Source organism: Cyanistes caeruleus, chromosome 3 (genome assembly GCF_971803275.1).
Source record: "Cyanistes caeruleus chromosome 3, bCyaCae1.hap1.1, whole genome shotgun sequence".
In the NCBI taxonomy this organism is placed as follows: domain Eukaryota; kingdom Metazoa; phylum Chordata; class Aves; order Passeriformes; family Paridae; genus Cyanistes; species Cyanistes caeruleus.
Window position 1 is genome coordinate 40,111,470 of NC_141703.1, and position 27,104 is coordinate 40,138,573.

The 27,104-nt window shown below is 39.7% G+C and overlaps 1 protein-coding gene across 25 annotated transcripts in view; it reads right to left on the reverse strand.

Annotated features, from left to right (window-relative positions):
* Positions 1-27,104, reverse strand: part of MBNL2 (muscleblind like splicing regulator 2) — a 106,060-nt gene that overhangs the window by 11,274 nt on the left and 67,682 nt on the right. For 5 of the 25 annotated variants that reach the window (XM_086880851.1, XM_086880872.1, XM_086880853.1 and 2 more), the window contains 6 exons: positions 22,336-22,500; positions 19,175-19,375; positions 17,802-18,065; positions 12,143-12,196; positions 11,287-11,440; positions 8,080-8,115 (listed from right to left, as the gene is read on the reverse strand). In XM_086880851.1, the coding sequence (XP_086736977.1) occupies positions 8,080-8,115; positions 11,287-11,440; positions 12,143-12,196; positions 17,802-18,065; positions 19,175-19,375; positions 22,336-22,500 (874 nt within the window). Of the gene's footprint in view, positions 1-6,567; positions 6,663-8,079; positions 8,116-11,286; positions 11,441-12,142; positions 12,197-17,801; positions 18,066-19,174; positions 19,376-22,335; positions 22,501-27,104 lie in introns of all 25 variants that reach the window. The other 20 variants (XM_086880863.1, XM_086880871.1, XM_086880864.1 and 17 more) reach the window with 7 other exon arrangements.

Sequence of the window (27,104 nt, forward strand, 5' to 3'; positions counted from 1 at the left end):
TAGATGCCCAACACTGTTCTGCTCCAAGTTGGCTCCCTGAAAGTATTCCCTCTGATAATGTGTCTTGAGGATGGAACCTGTTCTTCTGTCTCCTTTTCTGGACTTTCCCAAGTCAGATTCAAATCTTTCTCCTGTTAGAACAAAATTTTCTATAGGAGCATTGGAACTTTACGGAATTTTTAGACCAAAACTTTCAGTCAGGAAAAAAACCCAAAAAAACCCCAATTAAAATTTGGATACTCATTATTCCCAGAAGAAATACTTTCCTACCTGTTCCCTCATTCTCTCAGAAACTGCAATTAAAGGTTTTCAAACCACTAACATGAATTTTGCATAATTTTTAGTTGTAATGTTCTTGTAGGCTGGCACTAAGGATGTAAATAACATTTGTTTCCACCTCCCACCTTCCTTCTCAAAAGCTTGCTTTTAAACCACAAAAAAAAAATCAATTTCCTAATATTTACCAGGTTTTCCAATTAATTTTCTCAGTATATTGCTATTTTCTCCCTGTTTACAAAGAACAGCAGGTTTCCATGAGGAAGAACGGGAAAGCGCGACAGTAAAAGCCTCGTCAGCAGCGCTATGCCCTGCCCTCTCCTGGGCTTACAGAGGAATGGAGAGGGAGCCCTGTTGGGGGGCACCAAGGAATATCTGCAGGAGGGAGCAACTGGAACTTCTGCTTCGTGCAGAAAGGGAGATTCAGCCTCGAGTCAGTGCCCCATGATGTTCTGGTCTGAGAAGAATCGGCCTCCCTTGGGAGCGGTGCTGCCTTTGCAGGCACCTTGGCAAGGAGAGGTGCTCTGTTTCTGCACATCCTGGCTCTGCTCCCTCCTGACAAAGCCACCACACACGGTGTCCCAAAATCCCAAAAGTTTGGCATGTTTGTATTTTACACTATGTTAACTAGTTTCTGAATTCTGGTGAAAACATTTTAATTGTCCTTTTGTTTGTAACACTCAAACATAACTATTTTTATTATGCTTCCTTGTATTCTAGCAGATTTTGACAGAACTGAAGGCTACTGAATGATTTCATAATTAATATCTGCATAATTGCCACCTAATTCAGTACAAATGCTGATGCATAATTTAAAGCAGCTGTGCCAGATAATCACAAGCCTAAGCATGAGACAGCCTGTTGATATTTCTTTTTAGACACAGGCTCTAAGTATTTAATTTTTCTCTTGCATATATTCTTATCTATTTCCTTCTTGATAAAAGGTAGCATAACAAGTAGAATAATGTCACTAAATAACATCTTTAAGCAGCATTCTTTATTATGCTATTTTTATACTATCAGTCTCTGCCCATTTTCATTGGTACAAAAAATAAAGCCATGTACTGTTCTGGACTGATGTGATGTGAGCAGGACTCACATTGCTTGGAATTGTTTGGAGTTTGGTAAATGTCCTCTAATAAACGGAAACACTCGCTGAACCTGAGGACATAGCTTAGGACACAGAAATGCTGGTGTCTTAACCCCCCACCACACTCACTGAGGGGACACAACTTAGTCAGTAAGCCAGCAAAGCCTGGAGATCCCTTCATGTGATCACTGCCTGCAGGCTTGGGTCATGTGCTCACCAGGGTTTTGGTACCACTTGGGCTAAGGGCTCATGTCTCTTGCCTGTCATCCAGCTGCCAGTTCAGAAGTAGGTGTGCAAATCTGTCTGTAGGTCCTGTATTGCATCTGCCAAGCTTGTGAAAATGTCTTGGGTAACCTAGACATGCATGGTTATCTTAGGACAATCTTAAACATCATCACGCACATGTTTAGGCAACTGAACTAAGCCCTGTGAGACTTTTGAAGGACAAGCCAGGCTGCTCTCCAGATTTCATCTGGCTGGGCTGAAAAACTTCAGTATACAACGGGTACTTAAACTTATTTAAAATTAAACTTCAGCCCCAAAAGTCAGAATAACCACTCTCAAATAATGTCAGGATAAATCATCCTCTGTTAAATGATCTTTGGTGTGCAGGGTGGAGAAAGACACATCTTTCTACATTTCCATTGACATGAACATCCTCACCTCCAAGTAGGCTCTATCTAACCTTTCCCCAAGTTTCTAACCCTGTATTTTCTCACTAAGCAAACAGCAAAACAAGAAGAGAAACAAACTTCCAAAATAATTTTCCTTAAGATCTATGACTTTTGTATCATCCTGAAATTACAGCACTGTACATTCTTAGCCCAAATAAACAGTCAGTAAGTATTGCTCTTTCCCTCTACAACCACCTGAAAAGAGGTGGTACCAAGGTGGGGATTGGTCTCTTCTCCCAAGTAACAAGTGATAGGATGAGAGAAAATGGCCTCAGGTTGCAACAGGGGATGTTTAGATTGGATATAAGGAAACATTTCTTCATGGGAGGGGCTGTCAAACACTGGAACAGTGCCAAAAGCAGTCACCATGCCTGGAGGAAGATGTGTAGCCTGCCTGTTTAAAAAATGTGGAGCTGCTGCACTTAAGGGCATGGTTTAGTGGTGAACTTGGCAATGCTGGGTGAACAGTTGACTCGATGGTCTTAGAGGTTTTTGCCCAACCTAAATGATTCTGCGATTCTACCTGTGAGTGAAGTTCAGCAGGTAACAGTTTCCTTGCTTGAGTATTGCTAGTCCACTAGCTGAAAGAATAACAAAAGCTTTGTTAAGATCTCTGAAGTATGTATTTACACACAAGGACTGTATTAATATTTTAAGCAGGACATTTTACGTTCCTCTGCCCACATGCATGCACTAGAGGGAGCTAGGACCAAACCCTCTGTGTTCATGTCCTAACGCTGCTTCTCGCCATCATTTCACACAACTTCAAACTTTGCTCCATGAAAACACTGTCAGCATCCCCACACAACTGAACTGAAAGTTCATCAAGCATCTGCTGCTGAATTGAGGTTAAGCAGTTGAGGCTTCAAACCCTATCCTGGCAGGAATGGCTGGAGCAATTGTGAAGGGTGGAAGAAGGAAAAGGGGAAGGGCCTTTTACCTCTGACCAGTCATGCTCCTGGACATGTACCTTTCCAGCTGCCTTTCACTGGAAAGCTGAACTCCACTCCCCTCCATTTCCTTTCACCACAGCCTAGCAGCTACAGTAAGCAGGGTACTGCCTTGAGTGAACAGCAACAGCACCAGCTCTTGTATCATCAGAGTAAGATTTTAATCAGAGTTTGTAAAACAGGGTTTGCTAAAGCACTTCTGCTGCATCCTGTTTACATTGCATTATGCCAAAGCAATTCTCTTCCCCTCTGAAGTACACTGCAAGAAAATTATTTTTAAAACCTAACCTTTGTAAGAAAGGAAAAGCAAGAGATGCCCAATTTTCCATATATTCTTAATGGGTGTCACCCTGTACAGATGTACACAGCCTTTAACTTTACACAATCCTCTCATGTGCCTTGTGCCATATATTGAACACACAATGCCCAGAGCTGCTGGCCAAGCAGGACTGACAGTGTGTGCCAGTGCAGGTGTGTCTTAATTAAGAACTCTTCCTCGTATTATTTGAGCTCTTACTCGTGTTATTTTCTGAAAGAAAGGATATACAGAAGACATGACATAATGATTTTTTTTTTCCAAATACAAGCTGATAGCACATACTAAATTATTTACTGGACCCAATGGAGTTACTATGCTTTATTAGCCATCAGCTGAGACTCCATAACTTTTGGGATGTTGACTTTTCCCTTCTGCTTGTGCTTCAAAGGCACTGGGATCATCACACTGAATCCCAGGAAGACCAGCAATCTTTCCCCAGGTCAAAATACTAAACTAAATGATACTAAGATAAATGATTAAGCTCTGCTACAACTTTCTTTTCGTGCTTGGAACTGTGAGGAGAAGCCATGGGCGCTGAAATGGGACAAGCTGAAGGCTGCAGGTTGTAAAAAAAATAAATGGTAGGGACACTGGAAAGAGGAAACTGTACTCACAGATATGCAAAGCAGCATGGCATAGACTAGAAAAGGAAATTTTATCTAGTTGGGAGTAAAAAAAAGTCCTTTCCTGAAATATTCAGGAGAGTTTAAACCCATACAAGAGGACACAAATAATGCTATGACCATGAAAAGAGTAATGTAAATCAGCAAACTAATAACCTGCTCCTGCTGTGTTTCTCAGTATAAAGAAATACTGAGAATTTGTGCCACAGTGTTACTGTGGGGCTTTCATAGCACCGTAGCTTTGTTTCCAATCGTAGGATGTTGTAAATAAACAGAAAACTTGAAGTTTTGTCTCTTATAAAGAAGGAGATACTACTACTTTCCCTACTTCGAAATACATGGTTTTTTTTTTACAGTAGCTTTTAAAGACTTACAATGACTAAAACAAAGCCAGGAGTGAGGAAAAAGAAGACTGTGATGGCACATGCTACAGAAGCCAATGAGCTCCTGAGGTGAGACTCATTTCCTCCACATGCAGTGGTGCAGAGCTTTGGTAACACACCTACACTCATTCCACAGGCAAGGGACAGAGGCAGGACCCTCTAGGGCAATTTACCCTGCCCTAACATGGACTTCCAGAAGAGCAGATGAACTAGATGCCAAACTTACAAATGGCTAAAGTCAAACAAGTGAAAACCCATCCTCCTGTGGAACCATCCATTAATTTCAGCATGGAACTGTATGTATAGACACACAGATATATGTACTAGATAAATACAGACACTTTCTACAACTCCTGTTAAATTTGAGATGCTATAATCCTCCAATGCAAACAAAATTTGCACTGGGAAAGAAAGGTCTTTGCCTACCATCCTGCTAGATGAGACAGAGCATTAAGGCACACCTCTGTCTTCTTGGTGGCACTAGTTAATTGTATGAAAGTGTTCCCATTAACAAAAAAAAAATAAAAAAAACAAAACCAAAAAAAACCCTGCTTACTGATCCTTGTGTGGGCATCCATGTATTTATTCTACCTTCAGCCACAGTTGCCCCCTCTGGCACTCAGAAGCGCAGGTGGTAAAGCTGCCCAAGCTGCATTCCTGTGCTGGAGAGGGTCCCTGGCTGAACCCCTCCCTAAATCATCCCTTTTTTCCCTTAGTCCCTTAGCATCTTCAAGTCCATCTGTCACCACCAAACTACACTGGATACCACCAAAGCATTTTCTGATGTAGACAGTTCTGGGAAGGACCATGTAATTCACCCTTTGCCTGCTGCACTTTCATCCTTCTCCCAAGCATTTTTTACAAGCTAGCTCTCAGAAAAGCAAGCACAAAATAACAACCCTCTTTTGATGAAAATGCTAGAAGGAAAAACATCACAATGTTGGCAAAAGAACCTTAAAAAAAAAAAAAAAAGTGGACTGGTTTGTGTTTCTTTAAGAAAGTAGGATGTATTTCAGAGGTAGTATATTTTTCCTAAATTAGTAAAAATAAACTCTTGCACTAGACTTCTATTTTTCCATGGGACACTTAAATAGTTTTGGGAATGCTAGTAAAAAAAAATAAACCTGTTAGTATAATATTATTAAGCAAAACATTTTCACTGATTTCTCTCTAAGTCCTTGGCAAGTGGAGGGGAAGGAACCAACAGGACAGCATTTCTACAGAGTCTGCCACAAGCTTATCTGTCTGTCCAGGAGCAACACAAGGAAAGGTAATGGGGACACAACCCGTTGCTTTCTTCTGGTGAGCAAATCTGCTTGCTTCCTTTTCCATCTGACCTCTCAGAACCTGAGGGGAAGCACATCTCAGGTGGAAGTGCCTGAGCATGGTCCCAGAACCAGAAAAGCCAGAATGACCCAACTGCTGTGCAAACTCCTCTCCTGGCACATCAGGATGGGAATTGCTCCAACAGAAAGGTCAAAGCTACACACTCCAGGCTGCAACAGATATGTCTTCTCTGGGAACAAGGTCCTAAAGGAGGAGGGAAAACCTAACCAAAATGAAAACTCCCAGTAATGTAGACTGCAGAAGAAGAGAAGTATCATCTTTCCGAGCCTACCTCAGACCATAACCCTTGGGATTCTTTCTATCAACATTCTTCCTTAGGGAAATATAATTCCCAGGTTAAAGATACACATTCAAATATAAAGCAGGCATAGTCATAAATATCTTGATTGCTGTTTTGATGACTAATATTTACAGAAAACCTTCAATATTTTTCCCAGTTGCCTTGTCCTGCTTGTGATTTTTGACAGCTTCTAAGCTTACAAATTAGTCACTTCCACACCTAAAGGAGAAGGCTACATTAACACACCTGAACATTTGAAACCTGTGATGATCTTTCTTTTGAACTTAGGAGTTAATAATAGACTTTTGTAAGTAGTCCAGTACTACGGTGATTCTAACTCCAGCTGGGTTAATTACACAATAATTAGGTACAAACATCGCAACACAAAACACAGCTACATCATTATTTGCAACAAATGTTAACTCTAAATAAGTGCAACCTGTCCCACAAACACTTGCTATAAACGACTTAAAAATAAAAGTAAAATTTGATGGGGTAAACACAGAAATAATAAAAAAAAAAATTCTCTGTGAGAATTTTTTTTGTTAAAAAAAATTAAAATAAAAATCTCAGCACTCATTTAGAGTTCAGGATCTTGTGAAAGAAAGCTTTAAAAGGAGCAAACCTGATTTGCTGTGGCTGTTGCGGCGAAGGGAACACTTGTTGCAGGAGTTGTTGCTGCAGAGACAGTGGCGGCCGTAGCGTTGTGCATCATGGGTACTTTCAGGAGGGGAACCATGGAAGCAATGAACAGGAGGGTGCAGCATTATGGTAAGAGAAGTGGTATTTTTGGCATGGTGAATATCAAGAGCGGCAAGCCATCGTCATGGGTTAAACCGGCAGATGGCATGCAATCACAGTGCAAAGCGAGAAAGCGTGGCGGAGAAATAAAAAAAAAGGGAAAATAGCTTATTACAAGTACAATTAAAGGAAGGTTGTCAACACAATCGGCGATTCCCAGAAAAAAAAAAGAGTAAGGACCACTGAAAATGCAAGTGTTGTCTCTAAGAAGAAGATTGTTTGTGCAAATGAGGCCTTTACCAAAATAGCCCGTTACCTGCAGATTGTTACGTGCACAATTTGTTTTCCCCCAGTACAGCTATAAAGCTCTCCAAATTAAAATCCAACTTAAAAAACCCCAGTGGTATATACTGGGAAGTAAACTGTTAAATGTTCATCTTAATTTTTAAACACAATTAAAAATGAATTATTCTCATGTATCTTCATTTTGAAGTAAGCTAGATACTCGCTGTCTTCCTTTATAATCCAATTAATGTGTTTTTTTCCTACTAGCACTGCATAACTCTTCAACTTTATCAGAGTTAAATTACCATCTGCTTGAGGCAAAAATCAGGAGAGTGATGATAATAATTATCCTGATATGTATACTACTTTTTTTGATCTAAAAAAGCAAGATCGATTTTGTGAAAGACACTGCTTTTGCTCATTTTAAGAATGAATTTTAATCAGCATCTTCATGGGGGAATTATTAATTTGATGTTTTAAAGGCTTGATATTTTAACTGTTTATGTGAGTAGGCCCAAAACCCAAGAATAAAATCACTGGGATAGGGCAACAGAGAAAGATTACTTTTTTGTCTCAGAGGCTGTTGCATTGGACTTCCACTTTGCATGCCCAAAATGTTAATTTCAAGCTGCAAATATATTTAAAGAAGGAGTGAGATTCAGATCACAAGTCTCAACAGAACCTCTGTGGATCAAAGTAGGCACGTCTGGGAAACGCTGATAAAACTTTCTAAGACACAGCAAAGGAGAAATAGGCACACCACTATGAAACTTTAAAACACTGATGAAATTTGCTGGCTTTTTCCAGTATTTTATGATTTTATAGTACTAGACAATATAAAATATAAAGAGAAATAAAACTTTGAAAACTGAAAAGCAGACTGGAATTCATGGTATTATGCTTTTGCAGTGTAGTTGTTATAGCAGGTGATATCATGTCTAAACTGCAGCTTTCATCTACAAATCTAAACACTCTGCAAAGTCAACCAGAAGGACAAGCGAACCTTTAATTCTAGCCAGTGGCTAAATCTCGCCTAGGATTTTTGAAACAAGTGAATATACATCATATACAGTATAAAAAAAAGAGATCAATAAAGAAATTTGGAACCTACCAATACTGGTAGCGGGTGTCATGCACAAAACTGACCCTGCGTGTCATGCAATGATAGGTGAAAAAAGTGGATAAAGGGAAGAAACAGGTTAGCTGTTTAGAGTTAACATTCAAAGTGAGATTCAAGCATAACCACAGAGAAGTAAGTTAGTTAAATGAAACTGTAAGGTCATTCACAGTTTTGCTTAAATACAAAAAGGTGATTGTGTTCTTACTAAACTCCTTTAATATGTACTGTGTGGATTTTGGCATGTTTCTGTACATATTCAAGATACTTCATAAACTTTTTTATTTTATTAATAGTATCCTTTGACTTAGTGCTATTGCAGCAACAGGTTTTTGTTTATTAAAACATCTTTGGTTAAAGATCACAGTATTTGGGACTTCTACAACTCATTGCATAATTCAGACAGCTCAATGTTGTGCAGATCAACATTCGCCAAATTTTTATGTGTTTAATGTTAATGTACACATTCTTAACACAAAGAAAACAGTACTTTGACAAGTCCCAAGCTAAACACCTCAAAGTGTGTAACATTCCAGCAGAAGGCTCCCAGAACACCTCAGAGATGCTGTGGGATGACTGCTCACCTGCCATGCAGTTTGGCTTTGGTGCCTAGCCCACCTTTAACTTTTCTGGAAAGGCCAAATGAAAGAAAGAGATTAGCCTATTTCCAGTACAGTGCATACAGCAAGCTGGTGAAGGCAAGCAGATAAGGAGACTAGTGCCAGGTAGGTGCATATTTGACACAGAGTCAAATATGCTCCATGTATTCCTGCTGAATCACTACTGCAGCCCCGTATCGGACCATCGCAGGACTTGCGTGCGTGACTATGAATGACCTTACCCAAGAACAGTCCCCAGAGAATACACAAAGTTCCTCCTCTAGAGGCTATAGAAACACTAACAAACAGCAATGGGAAGAGAGAAAAGATCTGCTGTTTTTAAAGTCGTTCACTAAACAATAAGGAGAAGGTGACAAAGCAATCAAACTGATGTGAAACAAACAAAGTGCAGAACTTCAGAGGTAAGCCATGCTAAGTCAAGCCCCACACTTTTTATTAGGGGAGCCAGTGGTTAAGAAAGCAGAGAAGTTATATAAAACAATTAAGTTTTATATATATTCCAGCAGCAAAACTTGTCTTAAAATTTAACACACACGCACACACACACAAGGAACACATTTGAAAATTATACCAGTTTAGAAAATATCACATAATCATTTAAAATCCAACAGATAATGTCATGCATCACTCCTCAGATGTGGGTTGCATGACAGTCCTTACACCCACCAAATCCAACCTTCCCAGGAAATGTGGGAATATCAGATGTATCATCTTTAATGGAAAGCTCATGACACCCACTCTTCCAGAGGGTGTTCCCCTTCCCTGAACTCCTCCCATACCCCACTCCTCTCCTTAATATCCTTCCTTGGAGCTGATGGTGTTTGAAAAGAGCAGGAGGTTCATGACTTTAAGAAAGGTTTTCTACTCTGGGGCTTGGGCTCCATCTGCTATTTTATACCTCTGTTTCTTCTTTTTTTTTCATGCACTTGTTTTGGGGCTTGACAACAACCTGTCCCGTAAGGTTTGGTTCCAAGATCCACCCTTCCTACCACCAGAAATTTGTCAGCTAAAACTAGAATTGCAACAATTAGCTGGAAAGAAGGATGGACAAGAAAAAGTACAAAAAGTGAGCTACTTAAGGAAGCATGAACATTCCAAAAGTCTGGAAAATATCCAAATGCTTTTTCACTCTAAAAGGTTTAAACTACTGTATTTTCCATAGTTAATTTGAAGTCCTTGTCAATTGCAAATGAGAGGAATAAGCCCTGAAAGGGAGTGCTTAAGAAGGAAAACTACCTATCATGGTACACATTCTCATAGTTTGAATGCAAAATAAATTAGTGGACATTTCTGTATGTTCTGTAAGCACAGGGCAGTCTTCCATTCATGTCCAAATAGGCAGTCTCACCATTTATTTATTTTTTTTCAAACACTCCCATAAATGTCAGTGTGTTTTCTGCCACAGATATTCTGGTGCACCAATGTGCTAAAAATAAGGCAATGCTATTACTTACTATTACAAATACGGGGGCAGGCTCCAAGGTTGTTACTGAGGCCTTATAGAAAAATTCCATGAAGTCAAAGCCATCTGTGTTTGTTTTTTATCTTTAAAAACATATGGGAATGCTGATAGATTGGGAAATGATCATGTGTTGCCTTTCATTCCTTGTTTAACTGACATTATTTCTATAAACTAAAATAACACTGCTGAAATGTCGAGCACATTTGCAAACACGTAGTTTTAAACTATTCTGAAGTTCACACTCGAGAACACCCTGACACTAAAATACGTAATTTGTTAATTATGAATGAAATCACAGAATTCCTTAGGAGGGATGTTCTCCTTTGGGAAGTTCGAGTGGGGGTGACTGACACAATTTAGAGGGTTGTGTTGCTACTGCTCGCACGAGCACCCAGCACATCCCTTCTCTCGCAGAGTTAAAGAGAAGCCCTGCTACCAAGCCAGGGTACAGGTCAAGCCACCTCTGAATGCTCTGATTTTCACAGAGCTCTGAGCACTGAAATGTAAATTACATTCACTCATCTTTAGATCATCCCTGTAAAGAATTATAACCCCAGCTATGAGCCACAAATGCTAGGAAAAGTTCTGGTGGTGCTCCAAAACCAGGAAAATGCATCTGATGCCTGAAAGCCCTTTAGTGCAGCCGTGGGGAGCAATGTGTTTTGCCACGCTGTGCTTCCACGCAGGTATTGACTGGAAGTTTATGGCTGGTGTTCCCTTTCTCAGGGTGCTCGTGTGGGGCTGGGGAAATCCCCACAGCTGCAAGAGGGAGCAGGAGGATTCTGTGCATCTCTGAAACACGATGCTTTTCCAGCATTTTTGTTAGTGGAAACAGATATGAGTAAAAATCTGACCAATTTACAGAAGGCAAAAAGGGGCAAACTCTGGAGAACGATGAGCAAGGCTATGAATGTGCAAAAAAGCAGCTTTAACGGCGTGTTGAAATTTCTGCTTGAATTCATGTCCTTTGCAAGAGGAATTAAAATAATGTGCAATCATCTGTGCAGACTTCACCTCAAGTGGGGCAGGGAGCATAATAAAACCTTCTGTTAAGTGCAACTGCCTGACACAGAGGCTACCTCAGGGACACAAAACCGGTTCCATGTGGATACAACATACCTGTTGGGATAAACGCTGCATGTTGCTGCAACTGAGCATTGGCAAGAGCCTGTTGATAGTGCAAGACACTGGGATTGAAAACGGCACTGGCACCATTGCTTTTTTCAAGTGCTTGTCTCTTTGGTAAAGGGTGAAGAACACCAGGAGGAAAGGCCTGCAAATAAGAAAGTTAGTTAAAATGGCGCCATTTTTAAGACCTTGTCCATAACATATACATAAATACAAAAACTTACTATTTTTAAAAGCAGCTAAAGATGCCTCGCCATGCATATTAACTCAAAGCACAGCAATGTAAAATGAGTGAAATTTTGTTATTGGTAGCAAAAGCATGGTACTATTAACCTAGAACTGTAGCAGCACAACTACTGAAAAGAAACGTTTGCTTTAAAGCAACGAAAATGGCATTGCCTTTAAGTAGGTTTTCAAATATTACAGGGAGAAAAAACCACTTGTGTTTCATTGCCAAGTATTTTCTTTTATTTTTAAATTTAAATATCGTTTCCTATTATTATACAGATTAATGGATTACGTTACGCGTTTTCAATTACAAAAGCAGTTTTATCTCAATTCGACTTTTCATGAGAGATTTAAAAAAGATGAAACTGTGTTAGGAACCAAACTAAATCGTCTGCAGTCTATTACGTATGAGAATGAGATGGATAAATATAGCTTCTGGTAAATTAACGAGTATGTGAAATAATTTCCGGTTGATGTTTTAAAAGTAAAGCGATACAAATTTCATTAGTTGCTTCTCTGAAGGAAAAAAAAAAAAAAATCTAATAAAATAAACAGAACCAAAAAAAAAAAAAAAAAAAAAAAAGCTACATGCAAAGCAAAAGGTGAAAGGTCAAAGTACCAGGTCTACAGTTGCTTCGAGAGGTCGCTTCATTGCTTTGGCAGTCGACTGAGTCTTTTAATAACAGGCAGCGAGCACATGATGGCAGTGGGCCAATGGGAGTCAAGCGAATTAACATACAGGTAAACAGCAAGCAGAGGTGCGTCATGGGAACGGCATTGCATTTGTGGATAGGTGAGAAGGAAAAAAATATTCTGAATGCAATATACAACATACAAAACACTAGGCATGCACAACAACAAAAATGTCTTCTAAAGAAATGAATATTACATTTTGAATTAGTACCGAAGCAAAAATGCATCTACTATACCTTAGTTAAAAGCATATAAGAGAGTAAAATATAGATGTTTGAAATTCAGGAAAGTTGAGTAAAACAGCAGCTTGCAGACACTATTAAGCATCATATAAACACTTCACAGAGATGCAGAAAGTTTTAAGGATACACCTATTGGAATTCCTGATAAGTTAGTTCAGTCACATTTTGAAGTGGGAAAATTGATTTGGGAGGCTACATTTTCAGATACAAAACACTAGTGTAAGTTGTAATGCATTACAAAAGCTATTGATATCAGTGCTTACAAGGTGAGCGTTTTTTAATTTAGAGAAGTGGATCATTCAGTGGTCAGAATGAGAGAGGTTCTCCTTTGCCAATACAAAACAGAGTACATAGTATGTCCAGTTACACTAACTTATCATTAATTCCTTTTCTTTTCTCCTACAGCTGGGTCATATTTGTAGATTTTTTTTTTTTTTATCTTGTAACTTACCACATTACATTGAGAGGGAAAAAGATCTTTCAGAATCGAAAACATACTTTCTAAATTTTGCTATAACCTTCAGTATTAGCTTCAGGAGCAGGGAGTAAAATCAGGCTCCCAGTTCATAAGCCAACATTAACATATGAGTTATGACATTAGTCCAGCATTATTAATTTTTCAAAAGAAAGTATTTAGGCATAGTTCAAAGGCATATACATTTATGTATTCTTTCAAAGTAAATTCAAACTTAGGGCTGATATGACAGCATTCTGTAAAAAAAATTCTCAAATATTACTTTCCAAGTTTTATAGTGTAAATAATTCTTACAAATTTTCAGAAAGGAAAGGAAAATTTACTTAGAAATTGAAATTTTTACTTTTGTTTTTTAAACACAGGCTGATATTTAGCTCTTTTTAGAATATGCAGATTATGTTTACCTTGAAATCAGTATGTGGAAATAGGGAACAAAAGTTGAGGGCGGGGGAAGAAGACAAGGCACACGCAAACACCTTGCGGTCATAAGTTTATCAGGTGCCAACAGGGTATTTTGCAGGACAGTCCCCATTTTACTTATTCCTTGTTCCTGTCTCTGTTGCATGAGTCTTCTCAACATCCTCCTCATCTCTTCTTTAGCACTTTTCTGGATTACACACCCTGATCTACAGGATCTGCTCATCTCTCTGGGCCCACAGCCCAGACACAACAAGAAACACCTAGTCTGAAGTGGGGATCTGGACAGACTTCTGTCTAAGCAGGGCACTGTCCAGGTACCACTGCAGAGGACATCACTCCACTGCCTGGGGCACAGCCTCAGAGCCACTCTGCCTCCACCACAGAGGGAAGCCTACACAGAGGCGATGCAGTACAACTGAGTTCAGCATTATGCAACGATGAACTCCACAAGTTCAAATCTACATCGCTAAGAGTAAAGTGTTTCAGTTAATCACCTTTTTTATACAAATACAGATCTTATCTAGTCTCACTTGTTAACTTATTATCTCTCTGCTTGTATTGCCTTTCTCCAATTTTTCTCCATGCTCTTCTTAACATCACCTTCCTACTTTGAAGCTTTCTTCTGGTTTTCCCCTCATATTCCCCAGTTCAGTCTCAGTCTTACCAACCTGAAGGCTTGATCTGTTCCTAAACATACTCATCAACCCTGCTTCCATCTTCCATGTAGTCTCCCATTCTTTTCAAGATTTCAAACTGCTCATTTTTCTCTCCTACATTAATATTTTCTTTTATTTCATCCTGATAGTAAAACCTCCTTTGCCTCTTTCTGTTCCATCAGATTATCTCCTTCTCAATATTTGATCTACATAACTAACAACCAATGAATCAATAGCTACAGGCTGGAGAGGAAGAGGATACAAAAAGGAAATGAAGATAATGTTAAAAATGATCAAACATCCAAGGCACAGTATTTGCCTGCCATACAGCACATTGGTATGCTCTAATGTTTCCTGGAATACAAACAAGAAGCACTCAGCAGTGGCCTTCATGAATGTGCAAGGAGCTCCTGACTAAACTCAAACAAAAGAAGGAAAGCCCACAAGAGGTGGGAGCAGGGACAGATGGCTCAGAAGAAACAGGGACACAGCCCTGTGTGCCTGCAGGGATATGTTAGGAGAGTTAAAGATCACCTGGAGTTGAATCTGGCAAGGGATGTGAAAGACAACCAGAAGGGCTTCTCACCAACAAAAGGAAGACTAGAGAAAATGTGTTTCCACAGCTGAATGGGGCAGGCAACCTGGTGACACGGGACATGGAGCAGGCTGAGGTTCTGAAAATCCTTTCTATCTCAGTCTTTACTGGCAAGACTAGTCTTCAAGCCAGTGGGAGACCAGTGGGAAAGTCTGAAGTGAAAAAGATTTTCCCTTGGAGGAGGATGATCAGGCTAGGGAACATTTAAACAAGTATGTACACAAACCCATAGGAAGTAAAAGAATGCACCCTGGGTGCTGAGGGAGCTGGCCAATATCACTGCAAGGTTACTCTTAATTATCTTTGAAAGATCCCTGTGACTGGGGGAAATTCCCAAAGACTGCAAGAAAGTAAATGACACTCCTATCTTCAAAAAGGGCAGGAACGGAGGCCTGAGGACTGACAGGTTGGTCAGCCTCACCTCAGTCCCTGGGAAAGCAACTGAGCAAATCCTCCTGAAAACCATCTGCAAACACATGAAAGCCAAGACAATGATGGGAAGTAGTCAGCCTAGATTTATGACAGGGAAATTGTGCTTAACCAGCCTGACATCCTTCTAGGATAAGACTAGGTGAAGGGAGAGCATTGGATGTTGCTTCTCTTGATTTTAATGCCATTTCATCCTCACAGACAAATTTATTTATCATGGGCTAAATGGGAAACAGGGAGGTGGACTGACAATTGTCTCACGTGCCAGGCTCAGAGGGATGTGACCAGGAACACAGAGCCCAGCTGGAGGCCAGTCACCAGTGGTGTGAAACTTGGAGGAGTGGTTGATAACTGATGGACAAGATAGATGTGCTACTGCTCACAGGGCCTAGAAAGTCTGGAGAAATGGGCACAGAGGAACTTTACTAAGTCCAACAAAGAGAAATATCAAGACCTGCACTTGGGGAAGAACATCACAAGGGCACCAGTACACGCTGGGGGCCACAAAGGCTTGGCAGAAAATACCCTAAAATTCCTGGTGGACACCAAGCCAGCAATGCACCCTCATAAGCAAAGGTAGCTGATGGCATACTGGGCTGCACTGGGATGAGTATCATCAATAGATAGAGGGAAGTGATTCTTCCCCTCTGTTCAGCCCTGGTGAGGTCACATATGGAGCACTCTGTCCAGGACTGGGCACCCCAGTACAAGAAAGATACAGGTGTACCAGAAAACACTCCCATAAAGGACCTGAAGGATGATCAAGGGACTGAATTCAGCCTGGAGAACATACAGTGGAATCTCATCAGGGCATACAAATACCTGATTTCATGGTAAAGATGGAGCCAGTGGTGCCCAGGGACAGGAGAAGAGGCAATGGAAACAAATTTCTATAAAAGAAATTCCATTTAAATGTACGATAAAAAAAAAGGCATTTATTTTTACTGGAAGTATGGAGCACGTTTTCAAGTTATGGAATTTCCATCCTTAGAGACTTTAGTAAACCAAGCAGGCACATCCTGGGCAATCTCCTCTAGCTCCCCTGCTTAAGCAGGGGAAATGGGCTGGAACATTTTTTACATATTTCTCTGTAAAATGTTACCCCTGAATTACAGGACCCTGTTGCCTTCTCCTGTGACATTAGACTGCTAACACTTCAATTCTGTGTTTCCAAAGATGCTTCATCTTGCTTTGAGACTAATGCAACTCTAATTAAGCCTTATTTAAAACCACAGGATATATATCTGCAACCATTACCAAAGTGCAAAAAAAAATTAATCCCCTCATCTCTCTCCTTTCTTATTTAGTATAGTGCCTAGAAATATTACATTCTCTAAATGAACAATAAATATTGCACAACAGAAGCTAATCAGAATAAAAACCCAATCTTCTCTGCTTTAATTTCCAGATGGTATTCAATTTCTGCAAGCACAGGAAGCTTTAACTAAAAATCATCCAATTTGAAACACAGGCTGTGGATACTATTAGAGGAAGAATATTAAAACTTAAGAAATATTCCATTCAGTGGTTTACTTTCTTACATAACTTACCCTTTGTCCTTCAAAAAAGTCTGGTCTTTTCTAATTCGTTAAATACAATAGCTTGGGGTAGTTATGTACTGTACTGTATTGTGTTTCTGGTAGGCTTTTTAACCAGAGAATAACTGTATTGTCTGTAACTATTGTATGCACTGCCCACAAGTCCACAAACCACATCTGCTTAATTATTCGTCCACTGCCAGCAATGAGGACAATGATTCTTTGATTTACTGCCAGCAGTTTTGTCTCTTAAGTCAGATCCTGCATGTTCAATTTATTTAACTTTATCAATACCACTGTAAATTCATCAACTTTCCTGGTAGCAACTGTAAGAGGAATCCAATCCTGATGAAGGGGTGAGCTGTCTTGTCTGAACAGTTTTAAGTAAGAGGTTAAAATATCTGAAAATAAAAGCTCTCACTCTCTTTTATTCTGATTGTAGCCACAATGTTTCTTTCCTAATGATTCCCATTATAGTTCACTACTTTAAAACCTCATGATTCAAGTAACTGGCCCGTAACAGCAGTAAAGTCAAGAAGTCTCTAGGCATGAAGTGTATTTAACCAAAGTTCAAAAAAGATACAGGCAACACTTTTTAGTCATTGGAGATAGTTGTAGATCTCTAGAAGGCAGTTCTTTCTCATCCTCAGGCAGGCACTAATGGTAGATCAGGTAAGTGTCCTGGTTTTTCTGCACTACCAGTACAGTGAGACCAAGGTGGCTGGCTGGTTGTCTCATTTCTAAGGTGGACTGTGCTAAATCTCGACGCAGATTTCTGCTCAACTACTGATCTCTGAAGCAAACATTCTCTCTTTGCTTTTCTTCCAAATTTCCACATGTATATCTGCTGTCAAAGAGCTAAAACAGCATATGTGTCCCTGTTTTCCTGGGAACACTGAAGCTTATCAGTTTTGTTTCTGTTTGGAAATACTTGGGGAAAATTTACATATAATTAAGGCAGAGAACAGAAGTGGTATAGAGTGTCATTTGCTTCACTGTCTTGGATAGAAATACAGCATTAAAATAAGGGCATAAAGAAAAGTAAGTGCTTCCTCCCATCAAGCAATAGTACTAATTTTATAAATTCTTATCTTTCACCAAAATAAAAAAGAAGAAAAATTCAAAAGAATTTAAAAAGAGGCAAAAGATAAAAGAAAGTATAAGCAAACAGCATTAAATCAAAGCAAAATAGCCATCAAAAAAAAGGCAGCCATACATGCCAGCACTTACCATCACAGTCGCAGCTGCCGCAGCTGCCTGGGCTGCCACTGCAGCCTGGTTGGCTTGGTGTTGCGCCGCTTTGATTTTGGCCTGCAAATGTGCAGGAGGGTGAAAATACTTGCATTTCTCCCTCATGCAACGACCTTTTATGTAATCCATACACACGGTTACGGTGTTGTCGTTTGTGTCAATCATTGTGCTGTCTGCCGGATGCGCAAAGCGGCAATCAGTCTCTCCACGCGCGCAGTTCCCCCGCTGGAACTCCCTGCACACCTACGTGCAAAACAACATGTGTTGCAGGGGCACAGCTCGGGGCAACGTGAACAGGGCAAGGAGTGTCCCACGCCCCCAAAAGACAGACCTGCCCCCTTCCCCTGTTCAAGTTTTACAGCAACTTCAATTTAATAAACCCTTCATCTTTTGGTGGGTGAATGGAGTGCACCTATTTTACCCTTATGCTCTTGGCTCCTCAGGTAGCTCTCTGGTACTGAATAAACTTAACACGCAACAGAAGCACTCCCAAATACCTTTCCTTTCTCCTGTTTAGAAAGCAGATGGGAAGGATGATACTTACTCATGTAATTGCTGCAAAACTAGCTGGAAATCACAAAATATTTTGTCTCTGACTACACTTTGTACTCTTGCAGGTTGACGGGTAAGGAAGGAGTTCCTCTTGCTGAAACCCAGGGAAAATACAGATGCACTGTATTTTTTATGGAGTCTACAAACAAAATTGACGGCCTACTTAAAAATAATTTTCAAAAATGGGCAGAATGAACACACTGATTTTCCTAAGAAGAAATGTGCTCTAGACACTGGTGCTTAGGCTTTTGGGAAAAGACATTAATTTCTGCAAGAACCATTTGGCTTCCTTGTGTACTCAGATCACAGATTCCACTGAGTCCAGCCACACAGTGATCCAGTAACAGCTGGGAGGCTCTGCACATAGCTGGGGGCTTGTCCCTTCAGCACTGGCAGCCATTCCCCTAATATCAATCCATAAAGCTATAAAATTCCCTTATTATCAGTGCAGAAAAACCAAGGCAATTATTACTGAAATAAAAAATGTGCTTGTTAGATATTTCATCAAGGGATGGCATTAGAGGCACATATACCTGAGATTTCTTGAGATGATGAACTTTAAATAAAATGAAAACTCATGTTGATGTCTGTGTATTAAATATAAGCAAAACCATTACCTTAAAAATAACAGTATTTAATTACCACTGGCTGCAAGTGCAGAAATCCTGCCTGGTTACAAGTTTTTTTATCTGTAGCAACTAAATTTAAGCTTTGCTTCTAAAACAACAATTACACCCTCCAGGATCTCTCACACAGCCTAACAGAGCATGCACTTATAGTCACAGTGGAGTCTACAGTACCTCCAGTTTATCAGTCCTGAGGAGTTTCTGGGTAGCAGTTGAACTGGGGACTGAAACCGGTGGACTTCCAGGAACAATGACAGGCGGCGTGGGTAGGATCTCAGTCGGGACTAAGCCAACTCCTGGTGTTACTGGCGTTAGGTAAGGAGCAAAGCTAATAGCCGTGTTCGTTCCTATTGTGGGACCCACTGGAAATGTGGGCTGAAAAAGGAAAACACACACCAAGATGAAAAAAAAAGCCCCTTAATCAATAGCTTGCTCATTGTCTTTTGCTTGCTGTTCTTTCTGGCACTGATTCATTTTCTTAATGAAAAAAACTTTAAACAGCTGGCAAAACACACAACATCCTCTTTTCTTTTAATCGTGTAACACATTCCATCAGCACAAGAACCACCTTTGTAACTCTATTATTGGAAAAGAGTCTGCTGATGCAAAGGAAGTCCTACTTTGAACCTGAATCTGTGTGGAGGTCCAGTTTACATTGCAGGCTTATTTACACATCTAAATGTAGAAATAATACAGACTTTATTGCTTTTTCTCAATACCTGTTTTCCTTGGGAAAAAAAGGCTGTTTTTCAAAGTATTCAGATTTCATAGCTAAAGCGTTATTAACTATATTAAAGCCATATTTCTAATAAGAGTACATATAATGAGCTCTTTGGCATATAACTTCCAGTATGTTTGCATACTGTATTTTGCCACTTCCTGCAATTATATGTTACTGTGTCTCATACACTGAAAAAACTCACCTTCACAAACGTTTGTATGCTCAGCTGTCACCAGTGGCAAGCAGAATAAATATTATAATCTCAGCTGGACACAATATTTAGAAAGGGATTATTCAGGCTTAGATTAGTCCATCATATGAAAAACTTTGATTGGAGGGAATGATACGGGTCTAAAAATCTTGTTTTGTTCCTTCCTACAGTGAGTCAGTGAAGTCATGACCAGAAGAAAGAGCGTTTGTATGATGCTAAAACAGCCGTGATGAGGCAGAATAGGGGGTTTGTTACCACCAGCTCCACAGGGGGTAGAGGAAGAACATTACCATGGTCAGCCCATGCTCAGACCTGGAAAGTGCTTTAGTTCTGCAGAGCTGAGTACCCCAGAGAGCAAAGCTGTAATTGTGAATTAAGAAAAACTATGCGAAAAAACAGGACACGTCTCCGATTAGCTCTGTCAGAAATTAGGTTCCCAAATAAGCCAGCAGCTCAGAACACAACAGCACAACACTAAGATTTCAAAACACTTTAGCAAAGGGAGAAGTGTCTTTCTTGTTAAGATGGCCAGCATGACATAAAGTAGGTAGAAAATACACATGAGAAAACACAGGAGCTAGGAGGCAGTTTTTTTAGTTTTGGTTTGTGTTTGGTTTTCTTTGGATTTTTTTGTCTTTAGAACCAATTACTAAATTATAAATGGATGTGACTTAGTACCAATAAAATGCACTGAGCATAGAGATTAATCAGGATAACCAAGTATACAGAAATGGCATCTAACTGCCCTTAGAAGTGTATTATGCTGAGTTTTAATCAATGATCAAATCTGCTTGAAATCAAGCAATCCAGTTTATATGTCAAACATGAGCTAAATTCTGAAGAGCATAATAATGAACATTTATATGAAACAATGGTTCAACTATGTTGAAGACAGTATATGTTATGTGAAATATAAATAACAGCTTTGTGTCAGATATAATTTTAAGAATAAATCATCAAATAACTTCTGTGAATTTTTTTTTTTTTGCTTTTTATCCATTTGGTCAAGGCTGAGTCATCTTAATCTGGCAATTTATGTGAGACAGATCTGGCATTTTTATCACAGCAATCAGTACAGAAGACATTACGTCAAAGAAGTTGTAAAGTTCAAATGATGAAATGGACAAAAAGAAAAAAGTATAATTTTGCCACTTCAATTTTTCTCATAATATAAGTGGTGGAATCTATTACTTTATCAAAACTTTTTCTGATGAAAACTTGAGCAGTAAATCCCCAAGAAATATCAAGACACATTGGAGGCCAAGATCACCAGATATAATTTGATGAACATGTACCAGAAATTCTCTGAGTCCTGACACTCTATTCCCAATCCCACCTGACAGCAGATGTTTCAAGTATAAAAAGGCATTATTGAAAAAGGCATCTGGGGTGAGCTTCCAGTGACCAAATGCAGATGTCTTCTTCTGAGATACCTACACTCAACTTCTGTGGTAGCCCAAGGAAAGACAAAGGCACTTTGAAAACTAAATCATCCAATCCAAATGCTGATGTCTGGAACAAGCCAAGCAAATAGTAATTAGGAGTGCCTATGTCTTCTGATAAACTAAAAACAGACCTTGGAAACTCACTGCAGAAGTTGATGCCAACCTCCAGATGCCTCAGGTTAGAGAAAAAAATCCCACCCCAGTGGGATGCTTTACACTAGGAATTTAGATTGAAAAAACATCATTAGCAGCCATGTGTGAAAAGTTTAATTCAGATTACCTGCCAAACCATGCTTTGGAAACATGCTACACTAAGGAGCCCAACTGCAAGGACTGCCCAGAGCAACTGCATTTCCAAAGATGCTATTCATGCATGCCAGACTCTAGTTCCACATCACCTCCTGGATATGAAGTGTCCCAGGCACCGTATGCATCACCTCGAGACAAAGCACTGAGTTCGTGAAGTGCATGCACCACCAATTCTCTGTCCTATCCTTGGTCATTTCAGACTTCAACAGAGTGAAAAATTGCTACCCATTAACCTTTGTTTCTGGTACTGGGATTAAATAATATTTGAAGTCATTGAAACCCATAGACTCCTGAGAAACTTTGTGCTCCTACTCAATTTACTTACTAGCAAATTATTATTATACAAATTTTCACCTCCAGAAGGATTACAGGTAAAAATCTTTAAACATGACATGAAATGCATTAAGGGGGGGAAAAAGAGAAAAAAGATGCAAATTATTATGGGATAAAAGAAAAATAAATCAAGACCACAGCAACACTCCATTACATCTTGAAATGAAAATAGAAGGGAGCACATCTCTAGAATCTTGCCCACTCCTAAAGTAAACAGACAAGGACTATTTTTATTGATACTGTTTAGAGAATTTTTGCAGGTCAATAGAGTCTTCACCTTTACTTACCATTAAGACCATCAGAGAAACATACTTACCACTGGCTGTAGTGGTGTCCCTGGAAACATGAACTGCATTTGCTGGGCAAGCATTGCTGCTGCAGTTTTTTGTTGAATTAAGTTGTTCCTGCCATTGATTTCCAGTTGAGTTTTTAAATGTGTTGGTGGATGAAGGTACTTGCAGTTCTCCCTTGTACAACGACCCTGGAAAAAGAAGTCACACTAATCAGTTGGCTGCTTTTGATGATATTTTAATGCCTTTGTGCAAAATATTACATCATAAACTAATCAAGAAATAATGAAACACAAGGTGTTTCCTGGGAACTGTGTAGAGGGCTGTGAGGAGCTGATGGCCTTGAGCTCTGCCTCAGCCCACCACCTCTCATTAAGGCCATTAGCCACAGAAAAAAAAAAGAGAAAGGCTGTGAATCAGCATTTTCATTGTTAAGTACAGATCACTATTATACAATTAATAATCTTAGAACTGTCCAGACTGGCTGAACTGCCCCTCATGACATCCTGGCTAGAGTATCTGGTGTTATCATAACATAAAAGTTTTTTATTAAATGACATCTCATGATGAATAACAAATTGAAACCTTCTTTAAGAGAAATGCAGCTTTTAAGTATATCATATTAAAAATAATTGTGTGATCATGGCAGTGAGGATCTAGACTTGCCACTCTCTGCTTGTGTTCTCTCATACATTCATCCCTATTCCAGTTCACTGCCTTCCAGCCTCCTATTTTTATTACATCAGCACAACTTTGAACTATTTCTATTCAAGTATAAAAGAACAGAAGTAAAGGTGGTACTTTTACAGCCTAAATTTAGAAGCAGTGCATGGATCTAAATCTGAAGGTATACAGCAAAAGGACAGCTCCAATCAACATAAAAGCAGGAGTTTTTAGACAGTTATAGATAATAAGAGACAATAAAAATATAGGTGGGCTGTCATCTTGAGGAGGTTTGGTTTAGAGGAGATGGAGGTACAAGCTGACCCCAAACAGAGGAAGAGCGGCACTGATATATTTTCCCCCAGAAAGGAAGTTGTAGGGTGCACCAGGAGGTTGTGCAGCTGCAGGGCAGGGCTTGCTGAGATCAGAAGCTCCTTGATGACACGGCTCACAAACAAACATAGAATTTTAAGAGCTGTGACTAGAGGGCCTAAAGTATTAGTCAAACTGCATTGGATACACTCAACTTGTGTAAGTTGTTTCCAAATTGAGATGTTTTTAAGATGTGCTTTGTAAACTTCCCATTTACCATATTAGGGCTTTACTATTTGTACACAAGCAGGAATATCCTTCTAGAGTCAAGAAAGCATCCAGATCCCTATGCAGGAATATCACACAGTACAAACATACACTGACTCTGTGTATGCACACACATACACTGCTACAAAACTTTCAACAGGCTTCAAATGTCCCAAAACTAGTGTTATTGCTATGCTTTTGACTTAGATGCCAAAACAGTGTGGATTCTGCATCTAATTTGCTACAAGGATGTCATAACTAGCTGTTCAGGGGTGAGTTAAACATGTTCAGGAAGCTTCTCCTGTGTCGAGGCTGATGGGAACGCAAACAGCTATTTCCACACTATTAAACTATTGAGAATGGGCCTTTCCTGAACTGCCTCTGGCTGCTGCTGGGAGTATGCTAAACAGACAAAGACAGAAAATGCAAGAAAACTAAAAATTTAAGAAAAAGTAATGGTCTCAACACTAAGGAACAATGGTCTCAGTGCTTTTTTAACCTCCTAATACAGATGCAGCCACTTTCAGGACATCATGCCCTCCTTCTGTTGAGAGAATCACTAATGCTACCTGATTTAATGAATTACACAAAAGGAACATTACTTTGTCAGCTGGCATGAGCAGAACCATAAACAGTCATGATTTGATGGACACAAAAGAAAGCTGTCTCTTTCATTTGGGGAGGAATGTGGCCTTTACCATCATAAGGCTAAACTGGAGCAGATTCAGCACAGACAATGAGCATGTGTTTTTTTGTTGGCTGATGAGGCCAACTGATTTAGACATTTTCAATTGAGATCTATTTTACCTTACCCTATTTTGTATATGAATGGCTCCTACAGCAAATCTAAAAACTAAAACAGCAAAATCATATCAAACTCCTGAATCTGATGGAAATATCAACCTCTAGAATCAAAAATGTTCCTTAAACAAGGACTGAGAGCAACTTTCATGCCCAGTGGCTTCTGAATTACCTTAAACGTGAAGAGTGCTTTCAGCCAGACCTCCAGTCTTACCTCTGAAAGCACACTTCATCACTTCTAGCTCTGCAAAGGAACCCACAGTGCACAAAAGATTGGTTGTTTCTGAAAACTTTCAAAATAATCCAACCATACAAAAATGTACTGTCCTCTCCGAAGTTATTCATGTCTGTGCATCGTTTACCAGTTTTTTGAGCTCCCGGTTAGCAATGAACATACATACTATAAAAGAGCTGTGTGGTCCCACCACACTGCTATAGAATGCCCTCTAAACAGATCAAGCCTTGTTGAAATTAAATGACCCAAAATAAACTGCAGTGGAATGAGCACTGAAAATAGTGAGTAAATTAATCTGCCCTCTCTACCAAAATCAAATAAATTCTGAGACCGGCTTTTTTTACGTTTTGGACCTACAACGGCAGCAGGAAAACACCTATAAGGAATTTTTCATTCCTTTTTCTCCAAATGCTCCATTTCCCAGCTACTACTCACTGCACAAACAAAAATTCAAACTCGTAGTATCATCTCAGTCAAATGAAATTATATTGATCCTGAAATTTTTTGTTTATTAAAAAGTCAAATGTGAAGTCCAGTTGACATGACAGCCCATACCAACCAAAAAGCAGAACAGGCAACTGTACACAACATGCAGGCGTATTCAACATATTGGTTGGGTCACCATCAAAGAGTCTACTTTGTAAAAAACTGCTATGCTAGAAGGCCATATCATCACAAATGCAGAGACAAAATCAAGTACTTTAACTTTCAGGCACATCAATATCAAGCCTCTGGAGCAAGGCTTGCTTCATCTGAAAACCACAGTAGTTTAGCAGCTGTTCCACAGACATTCAGACCCTCTGGCACAGGATGGCACAAACTCAGCAGGATAAGGCAGGCAGCAGGGAAAAGTAATTGCTTCTTACAACTTTTAACCTGTTCCCAGATATGAGTCTGAGTTCTGAAACTGAGGGCACAGACAAATTGGTTTGAAACTGGGTCCCTAGAAACTCCTGTCACCCAAGAAGTGAAGGTTATCAACAAGCACATCATAAGTGGTTGTGCACTTCCCATGGGAGTTCACGCAAAAAAATCACTTTCAATGAGCTGTCTCCTTATCTGCAATGGATAGGAACAATGAACAGACATCAGATTATACCCCCAGCAGTCTGTTACTCTGTTATTATTACTGTTAATAAACTCTGGCCTTTATTTCTCTGCCTTTGTCCTCTACAGCTGTCCAGCCTGCTGCCCAACACCACACTTCAGGCAGGTAATAGAAATTTTTAACAGAAAAACTACTTTTCTACTGCTAATTATCCAGATAGATCATGTTGTGGCTTGTGTCAGGCTGTCCAACAGGTTTCATTCTAGCAAAGCACTGGGAGAGGGAAAGGGTGCATCGAGGAGCTGGGAACTCAAAGGACTTCAGTGCCCAACACTAGGGCCCAGCAAAGAGAGGCTCCACTTCTGCAGGGGCAATGGTCTCAGGAGCTGCTACCTGACTGGCTTAATTTCAAAAACACATCCCTTAACAAGCCATGTCACACCATTGGCTTTTTTATTTTATTTTTTTTTAATCAAGAGATTTTTCCCACTAAAAACAATAGGTAGTTTGTTTAAGATCAATGCCACAAGACAGCCCACAGACTAGAGTATATTAAAAACCTCGATAGGTGCTTAGAATTTTAAATTTAAAATGAGCAAAATGAGGTGAATGTAGAAGTAACACCCCATAACTTTGAATGTTAACACCCTAAGGATCCATTTCCTGTCTTTGAATATTTCATAAATTCACAACTTCTTTCAGTATTTTACTCTAATAGTAACAATACCAATAATTAATTCAAGCTTGGGAATTGCTTATGTATAATAATGAGTATACTTTTACTTATTAAAATTATATTTCATAAAAGCAGTATGTTTGGGAAAAAAAAAATGGCAAAACACTGTTTCTTCTACCTCTTAAGGCAATAATCAACTAAAGCTTCCAGAATTATTTTGTTCATGCACGGTACTTCAGGCAATTTATTGATGCTAGTAGTGGGAAATAACAGAGCATGACTCCCCCAGCTCACAGTATAGCCTAACATCTGACACACCTTTAAAAAACTGGTTATCCAATGAGAAGCAGAAAGCAGGAGGCCTGCTGCCTTGCAGACGTCTGTCCCTTGTTCCAAACCTCACTCCCCAGGGTGCTTCCAGCTCCCCCCCTACTCAGCTCTGTTCTCCGTAACTTCCCACCTTCCTACCGTACCCCACTTCCCTCCTTCCCTCTTCCCCACAGCACCCTCCCATCTCTTCTAACTATAGCCCAGGAAACAACTCACAGGATAATTATAACTCTCTGGGGCCGTGTGTGTCCTCAGGAGCCGGCCAAGACATGCACGCTGCTGGCAGACCACACTTGGGAGCGGCTTAGTGCCCGCTCCTGCCCTTTCCTTAATAGGGGAAAACTCCGAATCTCTCTTCCACCCAGACACAGATTTTTGCATAACCAGTAAGAATTTTGAGATATGTCTTTGAGATGTCTGCTTCTAGCAACTTTGCTTGAAGTTGGCTACATTGTTCAGAAGT